This window comes from Pseudophryne corroboree, chromosome 6 (assembly GCF_028390025.1).
Source record: "Pseudophryne corroboree isolate aPseCor3 chromosome 6, aPseCor3.hap2, whole genome shotgun sequence".
NCBI lineage: Eukaryota > Metazoa > Chordata > Amphibia > Anura > Myobatrachidae > Pseudophryne > Pseudophryne corroboree.
In genome coordinates, this window is record NC_086449.1 from 288815808 (window position 1) to 288837915 (window position 22108).

Consider the following 22108-nt stretch of genomic DNA (forward strand, 5'->3'; position numbering starts at 1 on the left):
TTTCAAAAAATCGGCATGTGTTTAGGGCCTATAACTCTCTCTCTCTTGTCTAATCCTCGTGCCCTGCAGCTTTATATTGACATTTTACACATCGACATTTCACCAATGTTGACATCATCGCTGTTAATATTGTGGTGTTGAAATTCTAAATGTTGACAAAGACTACTTCCCTACTTACATACATGTATATTTGCAACTGCTTTGTTTAAATCTGCTGCATGACAGTATTTCATTTTACTGGGGCAATAGTTAAATTTCGTGGTGCTGAGAGGGAGGAGGTCCTAAACCATGGCATCTCTGGGGGCCAGAGCCCCGAAATTGTGTGGTCACACCCACCCACCCATATTCCCAGTACTGCATCCCTGGTAACATAGTTAATGAGGTTGAAAAGAGGCAAAATGGCCATCGGGTTCAACCTGTATTCTGTATTGAGCCGAGTTCAATATAATGTCCCTGCTGAAGTAGTGTTTTATGTCTAGTTAACAACTATAGATCATGTTCCTCCCAGATTATCAATGTCAATATTTTAAATGCTATAACCTTGGATATCTTTTTCAGTCAGAAATGTATCCAATCCGTTTTTAAATGCATTTACAGAGTCCACCATTACCACCTTCTCTGGCAGGGAATTCCAAATCCTTATTGCTCTAACAGTGAAGAACCCTTTCCTACGTTGCGTACAGAATTTTCTTTCCTCTAGCCTCAGCGAGTGCCCTCGTGTCCTATACAGAGTTCTCTTAATAAACAACTCCTCTGATAACTCTTTGTAATGTCCCTTTACATATTTGAAGATATTATTAATGTCTCCTCTTAGACGCCTCTTTTCCAGTGTATACATATTCAACCTAGTGAGCCTTTCCTCATAATCCAGTCCCTCTAGCCCTTTAATCAATTTAGTAGCACGCCTTTGAACCCTTTCGGGTTCACAGATATCTTTTTTCATAATGTGGTGCCCAAAATTGAACACAATATTCCAGGTGCGGATGTGCCAATGATTTGTACAGCGGCAGAATTACACTCTCATACCTTGTCTCAATTCCCCGTTTTATGTACGCTAGCACCTTACTTGCCTTCTTTGCTGCACTTTGACATTGTATACGGTTATTAAGCCTATTATCAGAGTACTCCCAAATCTTTTTCCAATACTGTTACCCATAGATTTTCCCCGTTTAAGATGTAGGATGAAAGTTTGTTTTTAGTCCCGAAATGCATAACTTTGCATTTTCTATATTGAACTTCATTCTCCATTTGGACGCCCAGTCAAGTTTAGATAAGTCATTCTGTAGAGACCCCACATTTATATCCTAATTAATTACCTTGCACAGTTTAGCATCATCTGCAGAGATTGACATTGTGCTTTCCAGGCCTATTTCTAGGTGATTTATAAATATGTTGAACAGTAGTGGCCCGAGTAGGACCCTTGTGGTATTCTGCTGACTGCTGGTGCCCAGCTGGAGGACATCCCATTGACCACTACTCGCTGTACCCTGTTATCCAGCCAGTTACTTTTCCATGTACAAATAGTTTTTCCTATGCCAAGCTCCTTTAATTTGATGATCAGTCTCCTGTGAGGCACTTTATCGAAGGCTTTTGCAAAATCTAATTAGACCACATACACTGCTTTTCCGTGGTCAAGATTGTCGCTAACTTTCTCATAGAAGCTAACTAAGTTAGTTTGACATGAGCTGTCCCTCACAAACCCGTGCTGGTTCTTAATAATAATCTTAGCAGTCTGCAGATACTCATTTATGCTATCCCTTAAGATTCCTTCAAATATTTTCCCCACTACAGATGTCAAACTAATTGGTCTGTAGTCAGTGGCGTAAGTTCGTCACAGTCGCCCAGAGGCAAGATAAATATTTGTGCCCCCCCTATTTCCTATATTAAGATAAATATATGTATGTATGTATGTATGTATGTATGTATGTATGTATGTGTGCGTGTGTATATATATATATATATATATATATATATATATGTATGTGTGTGTGTGTGTGTGTGTGTATGGAGTGTTCTGAAAAAAATTATATACTGTATTAATACATTTAATTGTCTTTTATTTTAAATCACACATTTCTTAGCAGTCATACCCAGGATTAGAACCCATGACCTGTTACACTAACAGCAGACACTTTACTGATGGAGTTATTTGCTCCTGTAGAGGAAGCATGAGGATTCTAACTATATGAAATTACGTGTACCTAAGCTCCATAAGAACCCTCGGGTGAAGTTTATCTGGGCCAGGTGATTTATTAATCTTTATTTTGCTTAGTCTCTCCCGGACTGCTACTTCACTTAAACAAGTATCTAGCCATGAATCATTGCTGTCACTATTGTTATGTACTACTCCCACTGTCAGTTCTTCTCTGATGACCACTGATGCAAAAAATTTGTTCAGTATTTCCGCTTTTATTTCGTCATCATTTATCAATACTCCAAATTCATCTTTTATTGGACCTACATTCTCCTTTTTTAACCTTTTACTGTTTATGTATTTAAAAAACTTTCTAGGATTGGTGTTGCTCTCCATAGCGATTTGCTTTTCGTTTTCAATTTTAGCTGCTCTTATTGCTTTTTTGTATCTGTTATTGCATTCCTTATAGTACTGGAATGACTCCTCCTTTCCATTAGATTTAAATGCTTTGAAAGCACGCTTCTTTTTATCCATTTTTTCCTTGAACTTCTTATTAAGCCACATCGATTTCAGTTTGGTACTTCTGCATTTACTGCCCATGGGAATGAATTTGTGAAAATTGCTATCTAGCAACCCTTTTAAAGCATCCCACATTTCCGTAATGTTCTTGCCATGATACAAAACTTCCCAGTCAATGTAGTTTAGTGCACTTCTTAGCATACTGAAGTTAGCCTTTCTAAGTTAAATGTTTTGGTTGATCCCTTTATAGCTATGTTTCTTGAAACTGATGTTGAATGTGATCATATAGTGATCACTGTTACCCGAAGTCTCCCCAACTTTAGTGTTTGATATAATGTCTACTTTATTAGTTTTACCTCTAGTTGTGTACTCGATTAATTGAGACAAGAAGTGATCCTTTAACGTATTTAAGAACCTGTTGCCCTTAGCTTTAACACATGAATCGTTACTCCAGTTTATATCAGGATAATTAAAATCCCCAATCACTAGGATGACCCCCAATCCTGCAGCCTTTTCAATTTGCTGCAAGAGTTGTTCTTCCTCGTGTATGCTAATATCCGGCTGTTTGTAACACGTGCCTATGACTAGTTTTTTTGCATCAATACCCCCACTTGAGTTTTCAACCCATAGTGACTCCACATTATCTCCAGTCCCCTTGTAAATAACCTCCTTTAAGTATGGTTTAAGAGATGGTTTAACATAAAGACATACACCTCCTCCTCTTTTGTTAGCCCTGTCCCTCCTGAAAAGAGAATACCCCTCCAAGTTTACAGCCCAGTCGTGAGAGTCGTCCCACCATGTTTCCGTAATACCTATAATTTCATACTGAGCCTTTGATGCTAACAATTCCAATTCCCCCATTTTACTTGCTAGGCTTCTTGCGTTCGCAAGCATACATGTTAGTTTAGTGTTTCCCTTGTCCGTTTGTTTTTTTAAGGGTATCCTATCATTGTTTACAAGTGCCTCCCTAGAGTTACTCTTACTGACAGTTCTTCTCCTCCCTCCGTCTCCACCCCATCATACTTACTATTCTCTTTTATGAACCCATTTAGTCCTTCTAAACTCTCCGCCCCAACATAAGTATTTTCCCTTATGCTACTTTCATCATTTTCTATATGCTGTAATGATGACCCACAGTAGATACTTACTTAATGTTTTGGCAATACCTTTAGCAATACCCTTTTTAGTACCCATGTAAATACCCTTGATGGCTGCTCTTTCCCTCCCCCCTTCTCCACCCCCATTTAGTTCACTACCACCATCCTTACTATTCTCACTGCATGACCCATAGATTCTAGTTAAACCCTGCCCCCAGGCTCCTAGTTTAAAAGCTCCTCCAACCTGCTAACCATCCTCCCCCCCCAGCACCGCAGTCCTCTCCTCATTCAGGTACAATCCATCACAACAAAAAAGACAAACATCTTTTTTTTTTGCAGTTTTTTTAACAGATCCTTTTAAGTTTTTTATTGTTTTAATTTTATGAATTTCTAAAGTGTTCACTAAAGGTGTAGTTCTTTATTGCTGTGACCTATGGGACTATCATGTGTCTGCAGTTACATTCATTTATTTGATGAGCTGATAAAATACTGGCCAGGTGGCAGCTCTATCACCATTCTCCTTACTACTTTTCTGCAAAATGTTCCTTTCCCAAAATAGTATAACAGCAGGTTTCACTTCCACTGAACCCTGGCAATTAATTACTTACCTCCGGCATTCAGTCTCTTCTCCAGGCTGCAGCAGGTGGACAATACTGGAAATAAACAGGGCTTGTGTAGATTCTTGAGTTGCTGCTATAAATGAGATGCTGTGGCTTGTGTGCTCTGCATTGTCTTGGAAACCTGCACTGACCATGCTTTCTAAACATTTCTGCACATGATGAGAGCAAGCAACTCGCTGAGCAGTGATTAGCTTGTTAAACAAGGCATGTCACGCTTGCTGAGATGATGCTGATTGGCAGGCCAGATTAAGGTTTATGGGGGACCCTAGGGCAACTAACTTGTGGGGATCCAGTAACATTGGGGGTAATTCAGAGTTGTTCGCAGCTGCAAATTTGTTAGCAGTTGGGCAAAACCATGTGCACTGCAGGTGTGGCAGATACAACATTTGCAGAGTTATATTTGGGTGGGTTGTTTTGTTTCTGTGCAGGGTAAATACTGGCTGCTTTATTATTACATTGCAATTTAGATTTCAGTTTGAACACACCCCACCCAAATCTAACTCTCTCTCTGCACATGTTATATCTGCCCCCCTGCAGTGCACATGGTTTTGCCCAACTGCTAACAAATTTGCTGCTGCAATCAACTCTGAATTAGGCCCGTTGTTCATAATGTATGCTGGTGATGTTGTTAAAAAGTATAATGTGTAAATAATCCCAGAACCACAAATGTATTAAACGGGTGTGGAATACAAGGTCAACAGTGTCTAGGTCATCATGCACAAGGTCGACTTTGACAAAAGGTTGACACAGGAAAGGTTGACATGAGTTTTTTTAGTTCATTTTGGTGTCATTTTCTCTGTATTAGCGCGTGGAACCCCAATAAGTGTACCACGTCCCCTGGCATGGCTTGCGTCACTCCACATACTTCGGGCAAGGTTACTATTCCTAATCATAGTCCACGTGGATAGTAAAGTATGAAAAAGTTAAAAATACAAAAAAACTCATGTCGACTTTTTTCTGTGTTGACCATTGTCATGTCAACCTATTGTCAATATTGCTGGTCGACCATATGGTGTCGCCCTATTAACTGTCAATCTATAATCTGAATCCCGTATCAAACATTGTAGTTCCTTCACGTATGCCACACTCCCCCACATTGGTAACGTAGCAATATGAGGGGGGCCCTAGGTGAACAATACAGTTACCCTGTTAATACAGCGCTGGTGATTGGGCAAAGTGGTACTTTCAAACCATCAGCTCCTTGACAGCCTATATATATATATAAAAATATTAATTCCTGATATGCGTCATTATATTTAGCATTTATAAAGTGCTGTCGTCTTACACAGTGGTTTACCTTAAGACAGTCCTAATAGAAACAAACTATGGGCCTAATTCAGACCCGATCGCGGTCTGAAGCCCTTTGGAGAATGCGCACGCGCACCCCGTGAGGCCCAGTGAGATGCGAAAGCAATTGCAATTTATTATTTTACAGATCCTAAGATTTTTCACCCAGATTTATTGTTTATACAATCCATCTGACTCAAGGTGGGTACACACTGGAAAGATATATCTGCAGATCAATTGATCTGCAGATATATCTATGGACGGATCGGGCAGTGTGTTGAGCATACACACTGCCCGATCCGTCGGGGACTGACGTCATGAACCGGGCGGGCGTGTACACACGCCCGCCCAGTTCAGCTGTCAATCACCGCCGGCCGCCGTAGCATGTGTACGGGCGGTTGGCCGACCGCTGTGCACACACAGCGACGCGCCAATATATCGGTAGATATATTGGCCGTCGGCTGTGCTGTGGGGCCGATGCGATACATCTGTGAACGACTGAGTTCACAGACGTATTGGCCATACACACTGGCCGACGGACCCGCGATATATCGACCGTTTAAGAGAACGGCCGATATATCGGCCAGTGTGTATGGGCCTTTACATTACAGATATTTTTCAGTGAATTGCAGATCATTTTCAGTTAAACAGATCTGCCAATCTGGAAAGACTCATCAGTTTACTAGAAACAGTCTGCAGATCTGCTGATTGTTGCCCATACACTAGCAATCTACAGTCCCAACTGATCTGTGAAATTAAACATGTTGAAAATCCTGATTTAACAATCCCAATCGATTTGTGTGATATGTGAACCCCATACAATGCAGATTTATTTGCACAATCATCTGCAAATTGCCCCAATCTATTGCTGATGTATGGGCATCTTTACTTTGGATACTGCAGCAAGTTGGATACTGAATAAGCACTGCCATTGTACTGTGATAAATGAATAGACCCCTAGGAATCATACCCCAGATCTGAATGTCCCCAAATATTTGTGTAGTTTCACTAAATGTGTGAAAATAAGAGCTATTCTTCCACGATTCATCTCACCTTTCCCAGCAAATAAATATTACATATTATTATATTATTCTGATATACGTACAATCAAACAAATATATTGCATAAACACTACATTTAATTTGGTACACAAAAAAATGGAATCAGTCCTCAAATCTATGGGGCGACAAAATATATATTTACCATTATTTTATCATTCAGTTCCTTCCTAGCAGTCTCTTAGCATGCTTCAACATCATGCACCGTAATTGGTGGAAATCTCGAGTCATCCATCAATTAGTTTGTGGAGCCCTCGCACCACTGTGATTGGTGAATGGCCAGCAGCATCCACCAATCATTGTTCTAGTGGCTTTTTACAGCTACTAACAGCACGTCTGCATCACTCACTGTCACTACATAATGTCTGGTGGTTGGGAGGCGGGCAGAGGATGCTGCACAGCTGGGATTTTTTATAAGCACAGTTCAAGTGGCCATGGATCATCCTCTGTCTGCTTCCTGACCACCAGGCGGTTCCGGTATGAATAGTCGACCATGTTATGGTCGACAGTCATTAGGTCGACCACTATTGGTCGACATTGGCATGGTCGACATGGACACATGGTTGACACATGAAAAAGGTCGACACATGAAAAGGTCAACATGAGTTTTTTGTACTTTTTTGGGTGTCGTTTTCTGCGTAAAGTGACTGGGAACCCCAGTTAGTGCACCGCGTCCCCTCGCGTGGCTTGCTTCGCTCGCCATGCTTTGGGCAAGGTGCCTCGCTCCGCTACCGCTGCACTCGGCACAGATTACCGTTCCCAATTGTAGTCCACGTGGATCGTAAAGTATGGAAAAGTTCCCCAAATGAATTTTTTTTGAAAAACTCATGTCGACCTTTTTATGTGTCGACCTTTCATGTGGCGTCCATTTTCATGTGTCGAGCATGTGTCCATGTCGTCCATGTCAATGTCGACCAATAGTGGTCGACCTAATGACCGTCGACCATAACATGGTCGACCATCCAAACGGATACCCCGCTAGGCATGTACAGTACATGCTCAGAGCATGTGGTCCCAATTTGTTGACATTCTACCAGCCAAGGGAATATACAGTATTCCGCCCGGCACCCCAGTCCAGCCAGTCCCTGCATAATGTATTGGAATTATAGCTGTAGCCACTAAAAGGGAAAGTGTGTGTACACATTGCAGGACACTGACCGAGAAATGCTTGTTAATCTTATATTAAAAAGTTGTTGCAACAGCTGCTGCCACCAAGGAGGCCACAGTAATTACCAAAGGAAGAACAGATACAATAATAATGATAATTTTATTTATATAGCGTTTTTCTCTATCAGGACTCAAAGTCGTGTTACATACATCAAAAACATGGTACATAGTACAAAGGCATTAAAAGTAGTGATGAGCGAGGTTCGGTTTTACTCGGTTTTACTCGGTTTTACTCGGTTCTCAAAACGGCATCTTATTGGCTATCCAAAACACGTGACATCCGTGAGCCAATAAGATGCCGTTTTGAGAACCGAGTAAAACCGAGTAAAACCGAATCCGCTCATCACTAATTAAAATTACATTAAACTAAAAATCATACAGAAATAATTAAGAGCAACTTTGGTGTAATGGTTAACATTACTGCCTCACAGCACTGAGGTCATGGGTTCGATTCCCACCATGGCCCTAACTGTGTGGAGTTTGTATATTCTCTCTGTACTTGCATGGGTTTCCTCCGGGTACTCCGGATTCCTCCTTCAATCCAGAAATATACTGGTAGGTTAATTGGCTCCCAAGAAAATTAACCCTAGCGTGAATGTGACTGCGTGTATATGAGATAGGGAATATAGATTGTAAGCTCCACTGGGGCAGGGACTGATATGAATGGCCAAATATTCTCTGTAAAGCGCTGCAGAATATGTGTGCGCCATATAAATAACTGGTAATAAATAACTTAACCTAGAGAGCGCAATAAGCATACTGCAGGTATGGTGCAGACATTTTTGGTAGTAACTGCTATGGGTGCTGTATTCCACCCATGAAAGGTACCAGGCAAGGCAGACATCTTGAATGCACTTTATAGGATTACCCTGGGTGGAATAGGTCACTCCCAGAAGAGATGTCACAAAATGGGTGCTTGCAGTGTCCTAATGCTAGGAGTAGGGACCCAACATAACTGTAAGATCCGTGCAATTTTTCATTCTAACCACTTGTGTAATAATAATAATAATAATAATAATAATAATCATTTTATTTATATAGCGCCCTTTCTCCAACAGGACTCAAGGTGCTTTATAGACATCAAAAACAATGCACATAATACAGAAGATTTAAGTAATACAGCAATAGAAAAGCCACACAGACATAAAAGAAAACCTTGAGCACACAGCATAATGCATGATAGGGGTGTAGGCATTTTGGGTAATAACTTCCAAGGGTTGTGTATTCCACACTCACAAGGTACCAGGTGCTGCAGCCATCTTGGGCGCACTGCATAGGATTACCCAGGGTGGAATAGTCTACCCCTAGAAGAAATAACACAAAATGGGGAGATTGCAGAGTCCTAAAGTTCAGAGTAAGGTTCAAATAAAACCATCAGGTCCATGTATTTTTCATCCCATCCACAAGCGCATCAGATGAGGCAGCCATGTTGGGTGCACTACGAAGGTTACACTGTGGGAGATGAGCCATACAAGGGCCTAATGCATGTATGGGCAAACTGACACATGTATAGTAGTATGCTATACCCTGCACGAAAAGATCCAAGTGAAGCACACCCTGCCCACGGAGGAACCATCTGAGGCAGCCATGTGGGGCGCACTGCATAGGTTGCTGCTGGCAGGGTGTGCAGTCAGTGAAGGTAAACATTACAGGAATAGCACACAGTGGGTGTACCAGGTGAGGCAGCCATGTTGGGTGCACTGAGAAGGATGTTCTGTGGGAAATGAGCCATAAATAAGGCATATATGGGAAAACTGACAAGTGCTATAGCATTATATAATCTGTATGAACAGATCCACATGTAATATTGTACATACTGCCTATAGAGGAACCATCTGAGGCAGCCATCTGGGGCTCAGATTTACTATGCCTTGGAGAGAGATAAATTACCAACCAATCCGCTCCTAACCTTTCATTTTTAAAACCCAGCCTGTAACATGGCACTTAGGAGCTGATTGGCCGGTATTTATCTCTCTATTCACTTTATCACTCTCCAGGGCTTAGTACATCTCCCCTACAGTATCAACATAAACAGTTGAACTCACTGGACCCAGCAGCTGAACTGGTATGGGGGCAGATGTAGCAAGCCATACCTCCCAACATGTCCCTCTCCAGGAGAGACAGAATGCTCTGCTCCTGGACTTCACTTAATTTATAATTCCCATCACCTGTAGTGAAACACCTTTCTTATCCATTAACCTGTTCAAAACAGGTGACAACAGTCCTAAATGAAGAGAAAAGTCCAGAAGCAGAGCATTTTGTCGCTCCTGGAGAGGGTCATGTTGGGAGATATGAGCAAGCAGTAAAAAGAGTGGAGACATGGACCAGTATAGAAGTCACCATTAGTAACCAATCATCATTGAGGTAGCATTTATCAAGTACATTTGATAAAATGACAGGTAGATGCTGATTGGTGGCCAATGGAAACTTATCCACTGGTTCACATCTCCAATCTTCTCACTGTTTGATACATCTGCCTCTAGTATCAAGTAGTTAACATCCCTGTTCTCCTTGCTGTGGTGACTCTCTATTACACAATAGCCCACTGTCTTCAGAACTGTGAATTGTATGTTTGTGAGAAGATGATTACGTGTGAGGCAGGGTACAGAGGTGTCCTAAAGTGCAACCATCTCTTTCCACAACTTCAGAAACAGTCACTGTTCTTTGTGCACATGTTTATCAGCGCTGATCCGCTCTCAGCCTGCCTGCACAATAAAGAGAAAGCAATCTCTGCCAATCTTCAGTAGGCCAGATGGTTCTACTATCATGGGGACTGGATGCTAATTGGCACTTCTGGTAGGACATGCTGGAGAAGAAAATAAAGTTCTGTAGCCAGTGAGCTTTTTGGGATTTCCGAGATTCCTTGAGGTTTCTTTCCACAACAACCAATATGTTGTGTTCACTGAATCTACTGTTTAATAGTAATAAGGGAGATGTCAGTGTAGCGATAAGCCTAATGCAACAAGTTAAACAATTTGTTTTGGGTAATCGACAAAAGTTTGCAGCTCCCATTTGTGCTAATTGGATCATGTTCACATTGAGAATTTGTGTTGAGGTGTCAAAATGAGTATAAGAAATAATACAAAATAGTAGTAGTGCTGCTCTAGGTCTCCCTGGTCATTGCCAGCTGTGCATTCTGCACTTCATTGGCTGGCATGAGTAAAACCCTGCACTGCCAACTCTCACACATGGTACAGCAACAAACAACAGGTGATGTCTGCCTGGCTCCCAGTGTGCTGTCCATGCAGGGCTGGCTGCGTCTGTAAAAGAAGAAAATGCGTAAATGGTTGGAGAATGCAAATGACCTGTCAAGGGAAAATCATCTGTTATTAGCACCACGCGAGATAAGAAGGGTGAGAACACAACATATCCACCTGCTCCTATAGGGGGTAATTCCGAGTTGATCGCAGCAGAAATTATGTTAGCAGTTAGGCAAAACCATTTGCACTGCAGGTGTGGCAGATATTACATTTGCAGAGAGAGTTAGATTAAGGTTGGGTGTGTTCAAACTGAAATCTAATTTGCAGTGTAAAAATAAAGCAGGCAGTATTTACCCTGTACAGAAACAAAATAACCCACCCAAATCTTACTCTCTCTGCAAATGTTATATCTGACCCCCCTGCAGTACACATGGTTTTGCCCAACTGCTAAAAAAATTCCTGCTGCGATCAACTTGGAATTACCCCCATAGTACAGTAACTTTTTTCAAACTTTTTTTATAGCTTATTGTCCATAATGGATGCGATGTTCGTGGCCTCCTCTCAATAAATTATATTGATTTTAAGTAACAGTTCTCATCATGATAAATCCAGCTTTTACATTTATGCTCATAAGAGTACAGCACTGCAGCAGGGTTATCTCATGCATATATCGGATACTGTACACCTAGACAGGTGAAAAGTTCAAGAAAAGCTTTTTATCATTTAGGGCGGGATGTTTCAAGCATTGCATTTTGGATGTGATACATCCTGCCACTTAGCGCATACATAGTGGCGTTCATAACAACAGTATGTATGTAGGATTGTGAATGCAATCACAATTGTCCTTGCAATTATAGGACTGTGAGAGCTGTGGGGGACACTGGGAGGGATCTTATTGGGATGCCAATTTTTTCTGAGTTTTGGCCACATTTGCATTTAGTACATCCCGGCCTTATTTTGATATTCCATATTTAGTTTGATTTCAGTAAAAATCAACTGCTATAATATTCTTTCTCATGTGTGAATGGAAGTAGCAAAAATTATTTGTAATATATGGCCACAGAATCATATAATACAGTGTGTGATAGACGAGTAAAACACAGTCAGCCTCAGAGGTCAGTCCGCAGTCTACCAATCAGTATTGGCCAGATAGTGCTGGCAACCGTCTACAGTCTCAGTAAATATTTGCACCTGCAAGTAATGCTGCTACTGATGGGCGTATCTGCATCACTGTGATGTAATAACATGCACATAACCTTACCCTACTCAGACTGTATTATCATGCCCTTTCCGACATTTTTCTGCCTCTCCAACTGTGCCAGATGCAACCAAATCTGCATTTCTACATATGAAAACCATAAGAAACAATTGTGCATATTTTACTAGACCTGACTATGATATACAGATGTGTCCTCACACACCTGTCCTTTGTGCTGCATATGATGTGAGACACTTGGCACGATTCCTGTGCAGTGCATATAATGCAGTGTACTAGGTAGTTAGGATTAGATTTGTTGTTGCAAAGGTATCAGTATTAAGTGGCAGATTAAGCATAATGATGCATGGCGCATGTCACCCATATCGGACCTGTCTTTTGCCTTTTTACCCAGACTGAATACTGTACTTTTTCGTCCATTGTGCTACTTTTTCTTCAGTTTTGTGTCATAGTTCGCTTATAGGGCTGGATTCAGAGATGGATGACAGGAGCTCTGCCTCTTGGACACAGCTGCTGCGCAAAAATATGCTAATGCTGCAGGAGGAATCTGAAGGCAAAATACTCCCACTGCCGGCATTGTAGACCCAAGTCATTTTAGATTGGAGTAGATCCAGCATCGGATCACCATCATGACCATTAGTCGCTGCTTCGGCCATCTGAGTAACCGTATGGGTACTGAGAATGTCCGCCTCATCTTCACTGCAGAGGCCAAAGAATCTGCATCAGAAGGCGCAAACCCTGCCCTTAGCACTCCCTCAAAACAGAGGCAACAGGCTTTCGTTTTGGGAAAAGGTCCCCGTCACCGCCCCCAAATGGCCGCAGCATCATACTAAGGCTTAGGGGGCACTGCAAGCGATCTTGCAGAATGAGATCTGCACACGTGCAGCAGAAATCCCACACATGCACAGATCAACAACCATCAGAGATGTACACAAACCAGCAGTTTAGCATACAACAATACACAGGTGGACGATCTCCAAGCGCTGCTAAGTAAATCTGGAATCCTTGTGTTTTAAGAGTCCTCAAAAAAGCAGAGTGAGATTATATTTATAAAGGAGTCTCTATAGTTGGCCGTTCACTTGTAGTTTCACCAACGACTGACCTTTATTAAGTACCCTATGTTCCCATAAAGGTTTCTTTCTCACTCTCTTCAATTCAAGGCACTATGACATCCTCATCTACAGCATACAGGTCATTAGAACCAAGCTTTCCTGAATGATAAGCCCTATGTGCATCCAAAGGTATCTTTAATGGATCCTCCTTCTCTGGAATCCTCTATCGATCTTGTATGTATTTATACAGCTTCACAACAATTCTTTTTAAAAAAAACTCCATCAGTCCATTTATATAAAAAACAATGGTTTCTCTTTAATTACCACAATCCACATAAAAGAGATTTAAAATTCCATACAAAAATATATAGAAGTACCCAATTTATGGACAGGCAGGACCGCTTCCACTTGCACCCCTAAGATGGAATGGGGGGTAGGGTACAACCCACTACTGGAAAAAGATGTTAAAACCAATCGAGTAGGTGTCCAAATAAGTGGTTGGTTCAAGCCTGGGGTCTTCTCATCTAGTCACCAACGCGTTTCGGATATCAATCCTTCCTCAGGGTGTAGTGTTGGAAGTGATCCTCTCGGTCCTTTATACCCACTATCCATATCACATGACAGTGTCAACCAATAGGATTACTCCATACCAAAAAACATATGCTCCTATACAAATATTATCTTAAAAACCTTTTTGTATACATCTTTTATCAAACACTAAATACATACATCCAATATAATACTTATGACCCCAAAAAACAATAGTTTAGCAGTTTAGCATGTTAGGCTGCATGACTTTTTTAATCAATGATGATAAATTAATTACATTCAGCTAAGAGACAGGTTCTAAGAACTTTTTCTCTCCAATTTGTGCTGATCGGACAGCGATGCCTGTTATGTGTGCTTTGTCCTTGAAATGCCTGCCACCAACATCAAGATTTATAACTTAAGGGGGGTACTCACGGAACGATCGCTGCTTAAAATCTAAGCAATCTGACTAGATTGCTTAGATTTTAAGCAGTGATCATTCCGTGTGTTCCCCCACAGCGATAGCGATGCGCAGCCCCGCGCATCGCTGGTGCTGGATTAGCCTGCATGCAGGCCAATCTAGCAGGTCGCTCACTTCACCCGCTGGGTGAAATGAGTGCCCCCCCCCACCTCCCCCCGCACACTCAGCACACATCGCCCTTTAGGTTATTACTAAGATTGTTTAGGTAAAGTGCAGCAAGAAACATCACACAGCACTGCCTGGATTATTCTTTTATCTAGACAGAGATTTATCTGCATTGCAAATGACACAGATTGCTCAATCCCATAATTATTTATCTGCAGGCTTTTTATTTTATTTTGAAGTAAAAACTGCAAAATGCAGCTGGCAGATGTGTTCAACACCTTCATACGGGTTCACTACAATATGCCGGCGGTCGGGCTCCCGGCGACCAGCATACCGGCGCCGGGAGCCCGACCGCCGGCTTACCGTCAGTGTGGCGAGCGCAAATGAGCCCCTTGCGGGTTCGCTGCACTCGCCACGCTACGGGCACGGTGGCGCGCTACGCGCGCCACACTATTTTATTCTCCCTCCAGGGGGGTCGTGGACCCCCAGGAGGGAGAATAAGTGTCGGTATGCTGGCTGTCGGGATTCCGGCGCCGGTATACTGTGCGCCGGGATCCCGCCAGTCGGCATACAGAAAACCACCCCTTCATACTAGTACTCAGTAAATCTAGATTTTGCAGCAATAACAGTTTAAAATCTGTAGGAATACAGTAAGTGTCTACCAGATTTGCACAGGTTTGTCTGGGAGTGATTTTTGCCCATTCCAGACTTGTTCCAGGTTGTTCAGGTTGGTTGGATGACACTTGTGGACTGTACAGTCATTTTCAAATAGTGCCACAGATTCTCCGTTGGATAGAGGTCTGGACTTTGACTTGGCCATTGTAGAATGTTTATTTTTATGTTGTTCAACCACTCTAGTGTTGATTTGGCCTTATGCCTGGAATCGTTCTGATGAAAGATGAACTTTCTTCCAAGCCTTAGTTTTCTAGCAGACTGAAGCAGGTTACCTCACAGTATATTTCAGTATTTTGAACCATCAATCCAATCTTCATTTTTAACAAGATGTCCAGTCCTGGCTGAGGAGAAACATACCGCATCCTGATGCCTCCACTGCTATACAGTACTTCACAGTTGGGATGGTGCTTGATAAATGGGCAGTGTTATATTTGCACAACACATAGTATTTTGAATTAGGACCAGTAAGCTCAATTTGTGGCTAATCTGACAAAACATTTTCCCACATTTTAGCTGGATCAGTTTTCGGGCAAATTTCAGATATGCTTTGAATTGTTTTTTCTTCAGTAACAGCTTTTTGCAGAACTCTTGATATGGTTGACTGGTTGATATTTGTTAAATATTTACAATTACAGGTTGAGTATCCCTTATCCATAATTCAAAATCCGAAATCTCAGTAGGGGACCAAAACATTTAGCGATTTTAAATTATGGATAAGGGTTACTCAACCTGTATAGGCATTTTTGGGGGAAATACCTATATGTGTAAACTTTCACAGCACTTTGGTTAAATATTTTTTTTCCATATGTAGTAATTTTTGGAAATCTGCAAATAATGAATTATGACAGGTTCTCAAATGCGGTTCTTGGGGCATCTCAATGGTCCAGGTTTTAAGTATATCCATGCTTGGCCACAGGTGACTTAATTAGCACCTCAGTCAATTTGATTTAACCATCTGTGTTGAGGCATGGATATACGTAAAACCTGGAACGTTGCAGTTAATTGAAGACTACGTTTGAGAACCTCTGAATTATGAGTTTGAAAATGTACTTTCCTAGCCTGCTGGTTTGCAATAAAATTACTGTATGGAACACACTGTTTGTAATACAGACGAATCGGTTTACTTTTTAGGGGGTTGAATTATTTTGCAAGGCAGGGTGCTAGACTCTATGCTTTTGCGCATGCATTTTTCTGAATACATTTCTAGAAAGATGGTGGCACCGGAAGGTGTTATAAGGGCAGTGGCACTGCACATTGGTCTCTTCTCCTCTTAAAACACTTTTGCATAAATTGTTGAGTAATTGCAGGTTGCCCTGTATCAGATTAACATCTACATAGTCCTTTTGAATATTATCATAGAAGTTTCCTTATTTTATTGTGTTATTGTCTTGGGTTATGTTATTAATAAATACTAGAGTTAAATGATCATACAGGATTTTGTTGCCCATAATATGAGCTGTAGGGCTAATACTCAAAATTATTTAGTTGAAGACTGGATTTTATCAACATTTTCTAGAACACATAAAATTAGTAATTGGTTTAATACACAAGCTAGAGTTGTTGACTGAAGTCTGTGTTTGGCATACAGTACCTGTGTGTGAACTAAACATTGAACGTAAACGTGTGCTGATGTAAAGTCAGATTATTTTCTTTCTTGCAGACCTGGCAGTGGGCTATATGGAATTGACAGTATGCCTGATCTCCGGAGGAAGAAAACGTTACCCATTGTCCGAGATGTGGTAAGTGATATGTTTATGTAAAGAGCCCGACAGATTATGCACACTGGAGAGATTTACGAACTTTACTTAATACTGCTAAATGCCCTGGTTAACACTGGTGCACCTGGATGGTTCCCTCAATGCAGTTGAAGATGAACACCTACTCCCTGCTCTCTCAAGAAACAACATTAGAAGGTAGATATGTGCCTAGGTGAGAGGCATAACAACTTTCAGTCTCCTACCACTATTGTACCATCCCTTACAATTAAATAATATTTTCAGTTTTTCTACTAAAACACTGCTCTGTTTTTACTTAAATTAATAAGAGGTAATAGCCAATTGCCATGTGCTATTCTCCACAGCAATAAACACTCCAAACTTATTTTTTAAAATAATTATTAAGTGATAAAGGGAAGATCCAATGGAAAAGCATAAATACCAGTTATCTGAACTACAAGACATGAATATCACTCATTATTACAAAATGCAAAAGATACAATTTAATATTTTGACTTAAGATACTATAAACATATTACACAGTAAGTTATTTTGTTATACTGAACTGAAGTAAAATATTCTTTTGCTTCTGTAAAGAAGCAAAAGAATGTTTTACTTCAGTTCAGTATAACAAAATAAACTATTCCTGGTCTATGTACAGTACTGTTATGTGATTTACTTTCAAAATGTGCCGGTCAAGCCTTAGGCTGCGCCAGCATAAACATTTTAATGTTCACTTAAGATTCATTCCACATTTCAGACCAGACAAATTGACTATACGCTAGTTTCTTCCGCATATCAGATGTTTTGCAAATGTATTTCTTTCTGAAAATGAAACAATAGTATGTTTTTATTCAATTCTGGTGGTCATCTTATACTCAGCGAAAAACAACTACACCAAAATAAATGCCTCCATGCAAAGAATATACAAGCAGTTGTCTAAACAACAATGGCCCTCATTCCGAGTTGTTCGCTCGGTATTTTTCATCGCATCGCAATGAAAATCCGCTTAGTACGCATGCGCAATGTTCGCACTGCGACTGCGCCAAGTAACTTTGCTATGTAGAAAGTAATTTTACTCACGGCTTTTTCATCGCTCCGGCGAACGTAATGTGATTGACAGGAAATGGGTGTTACTGGGCGGAAACACGGCGTTTCAGGGGCGTGTGGCTGAAAACGCTACCGTTTCCGGAAAAAACGCAGGAGTGGCCGGAGAAACGGTGGGAGTGCCTGGGCGAACGCTGGGTGTGTTTGTGACGTCAACCAGGAACGACAAGCACTGAACTGATCGCACAGGCAGAGTAAGTCTGAAGCTACTCTGAAACTGCTAAGTAGTTAGTAATCGCAATATTGCGAATACATCGGTCGCAATTTTAAGAAGCTAAGATTCACTCCCAGTAGGCGGCGGCTTAGCGTGTGTAACTCTGCTAAATTCGCCTTGCGACTGATCAACTCGGAATGAGGGCCAATATGCATTGCATTAACTGTAAAAGACTAAACAATGAATCAAGTTAAATAAAAACAAAGTTGCAGGCTTTAATTGGAAGTTGCCTGGTGTTGGCAAGTTAGACAGTTTTGTTTCAAATTATAACGATCTCTTGTGCATAATAAAGGTGTAGAGCTGCATATTTTGAACATCATTTATTGACCATTTCATAAATTAAATTGTTTAGGTGTCTGCAATGCTTTTATGGCTCTTTTCTAACAATAGGATCTTTTATTCTTCACAATCAAGTTTATTTACTATTGATTTTTTAGGAAAGAACTTGCTTTTATGGTTATGTGTTTTTGTCTTTTACTAATTACTTTTTTTTTCTCTTTTTTTTTTTCTTTGCAATGTCTTTTGTGAGTGCAGGCAATGGTAAGTAATTATCTGACCTTTTATATGTAACTCATTTGTTGTTGGTGATTTTAGAATGATAAATGTACTGTAGTATTCTGAATGCAATAATGTAACTGCAATCACAGCCCGACTACATTTGTAATGATAACTGTATTGTCAACAATAAAAAAATAGCAAAATCCACAATTACAAAATAAACATTCTGCTGTATTATAACTATTGATTGAAACAAGGGACATTTAAAGAGGTGCAGTTTCCTATAAATGCCATTCCCTTAGTCCCATTTCCCCTATCCTACCTGTAATTATCTGACAGCTGAGCATAAAACATATAAACTTGATTATATGCTTGGATATTGACAATCACACTGCAAAGTTATACAGGGATGGATGTATTAAAGTGATGTTATCATTCCTTAACTGGCGGGTTTCTCTTCACTGCATTATCACGGTGATACGTGTACTCTTATTAGCAAAATGTGTTAATATTCTTAGAGCCGTTCTGAGAGTGCATTATGTCACCTTACCAGTGAATTGCGTCCTACCTCTTTGGCTCTCCTGTTCTGTGCCCGTAGCAGTACTGTGCCAACTTTCACTCCCAGCGAGCCCAACATGCGTAAGATCTCCCTATTATTGCAAGATCTCACATGCAGCCTGGAGCCGGCAGATGCCGCAGCCAGGGACAGCGCTGTCCCACTGTGGTGTAAGGGCAGCAACACCTGTCGAAAACAATAGCTGCAGGTGTTGGAATGGTCATTGCTACTGACCGTTCATACATTGCCCTGCATATCTGCATCCTATCTTTTAGATAGCAGCGCTGATGTAGACAGGGGCACATAGCGCCCCTGTCATATAGCACACACTGCCACTATAAAACATGGGGGAGAAGTGTTATCCGTGCACATAACGTGTGCTGATACCACTTCTACTCCATATCAACGATTAGTACATCTACCCCACAGTTTCAAAATATAAGGGTGAGATATAAACTACAAGCCAATCACCTCCTAATTTACATGGTACAGACTGTTAATGATTGTTGGAAAGTTACAGTTTGGGGCTGATTGGCTGATACTTTATCTCTCTCCACTTTATCATTCTCCAAGGCTTAGTACATCTATATGAAAAACAAATGGTCAGTATGTATCAGGATGTGATAATCATCATTAGCTTTGTGGTATCTTTGTAAGCGAGGCAGCAGTTTGCATGGTCGGATTATCCATTATACAACCTAGGTAACAGTCTAGGACTCAGTAGGCATGAGGGATTACTGTTTTTTTGTGTGGAATTTTTTGACACATAAAGGGTGGGGTTGGGGGGGGCAGTGGAGCCATAAAAAACCCTAATCAGGCATATTTTTATAGGGTTTTAATGATATAACGGGAAGATTTATCAAATCTTGGAAAGATATAAAGTGGAGTAGTTGACAGTAGCAACCAAGCAAATTTTAACTGTCATGTTACAGACTGTAATATGAAAATGACAGTAGCTAAACAGTTGCAGTGAGCAACTTCTCAAGTTTACATTATATCTCTCCAATATTTGATCAATCTCCCCCTAAGGCTTTTAGGAAGATTGCAACAAGTTCTGTTTTCTATGTGAAACCTATAGAAAGATTTCTTGTTTGTAAGATACAGCATCTATATTAATAGCAGAAGGAGTGAATGCTAGTGTAATAAACTTATACTTCTATCATCACTGACCTCCCTGTAATGTGTTGTCTGAGTACAGCAGCCAGACCAGCCCAATAAGACACAGAGGCTGCAGCCTGGCACTTGATATGGCTGCTCCGTTCCCTCTGTCAGATTGTCAATAATCCAGACACCAATGGACAGAGCAAATTAAGCTCAAATGTAATGAAGAATAATAAAGGTTTAGAATTGGTCTTCTGGGTAGCAGAAGGTCCCTTTTGCAGCTGGCAGGCTGAGCCAGGTGGTGCCCTTCCTACCCTCGATTAGCACTCCTGGCTTGTGCCATCCTGGCCAACTCCTAGACAGGACATAGTGTCATGTATCCCTCCTATTTGGGTTAAATGTCCTTATTTGGTTCTCACAGAGTAAGCACAGTGTATTCACTCTACACAGCAGATTAATGTGAATGATAAAAAGTGCATATTAATTAAACGCTGTGCTTTTTTGCTTGCTGGGTGCTTCAGGGTAGGTATAAATATGCCACATAATGAAATAATGACTCCAACACACTAGTCTCACTGCTCAGGTGCAGTTTAATAAAGAAATCATTGGAGTTGGAGAAAGAGGACTACCCTTAAGCAGTAAGACCCATGCACTAACGATGGTATTTTATTATGTGATGATCAGCAAATTATACAACCATTTGATGTTGATATCATGCCACCAAATTACTTTTTAAGCCTGGCAAATATTTGAAGACACTATTAGCTACAGATATATATACAGTTGTGCTCATAAGTTTACATACCCTAGCAGAATTTGTGATTTTCTGGCCATTTGTCAGAGAATATGAATGATAATTCACAAACTTTTCTTTCACTCATGGTTAGTGGTTGGGTGAAGGCATTTATTGTCAAACAACTGTGTTTACTCTTTTTAGATCATAATGACAACAGAAACTACCCAAATGACCCTGATCAAAAGTTTACATACCCCAGTTCTTAATACCGTGTATTGCCCCCTTTAACATCAATGACAGCTTGAAGTCTTTTGTGGTAGTTGTGGATGAGGATCTTTATTTTCTCAGATGGTAAAGCTGCCCATTCTTCTTGGCAAAAAGTCTCCAGTTCCTGTAAATTCTTGGGCTATCTTGCATGAACTGCACATTTGAGATCTCCCCAGAGTGGCTCAATGATATTGAGATCAATAAACTGAGATGGCCACTCCAGAACCTTCACTTTATTCTGCTGTAGCCAATGACAGGTCGACTTGGCCTTGTGTTTTGGATCATTGTCATGTTGGAACGTCCAAGTACGTCCCATGCGCAGCTACCGGGCTGATGAGTGCAAATATTCCTCCAGTATTTTCTGATAACATGCTGCTTTCATCTTGCCATCAATTTTGACCAAGTTTCCAGTGCCTTTGTAGGTCACACATCCCCAAAACATCAGCGATCCACCTCCGTGTTTCACAGTAGGAATGGTGTACCTTTCATCATAGGCCTTGTTGACTCCTCTCCAAATGTAACGTTTATGGTTGTGGCCAAAAAGTTCAATTTTGGTCTCATCACTCCAAATGACTTTGTTCCAGAAGTTTTGAGGCTTGTCTCTGTGGTGTTTGGAGTAATGTAAGTGGGATGTTTTGTGGCATTTGCGTAGTAATGGCTTTCTTCTGGCGCCTCAACCATGCAGACCATTTTTCTTCAAATGCCTCCTTATTGTGCATCTTGAAACAACCACATCACTTTTTTTCAGAGAGTCCTGTATTTCAGCTGAAATATT

At 40.9% G+C, this 22108-nt stretch overlaps 1 protein-coding gene across 1 annotated transcript in view; it reads left to right on the top strand.

Moving 5' to 3' along the window:
* Positions 1–22108, top strand: part of UNC13C (unc-13 homolog C) — a 1008422-nt gene that overhangs the window by 170826 nt on the left and 815488 nt on the right. The window contains exons 6-7 of the mRNA XM_063926117.1: positions 16800–16878; positions 18710–18715. Of these exons, the coding sequence (XP_063782187.1) occupies positions 16800–16878; positions 18710–18715 (85 nt within the window). The remainder of the gene's footprint in view (positions 1–16799; positions 16879–18709; positions 18716–22108) is intronic.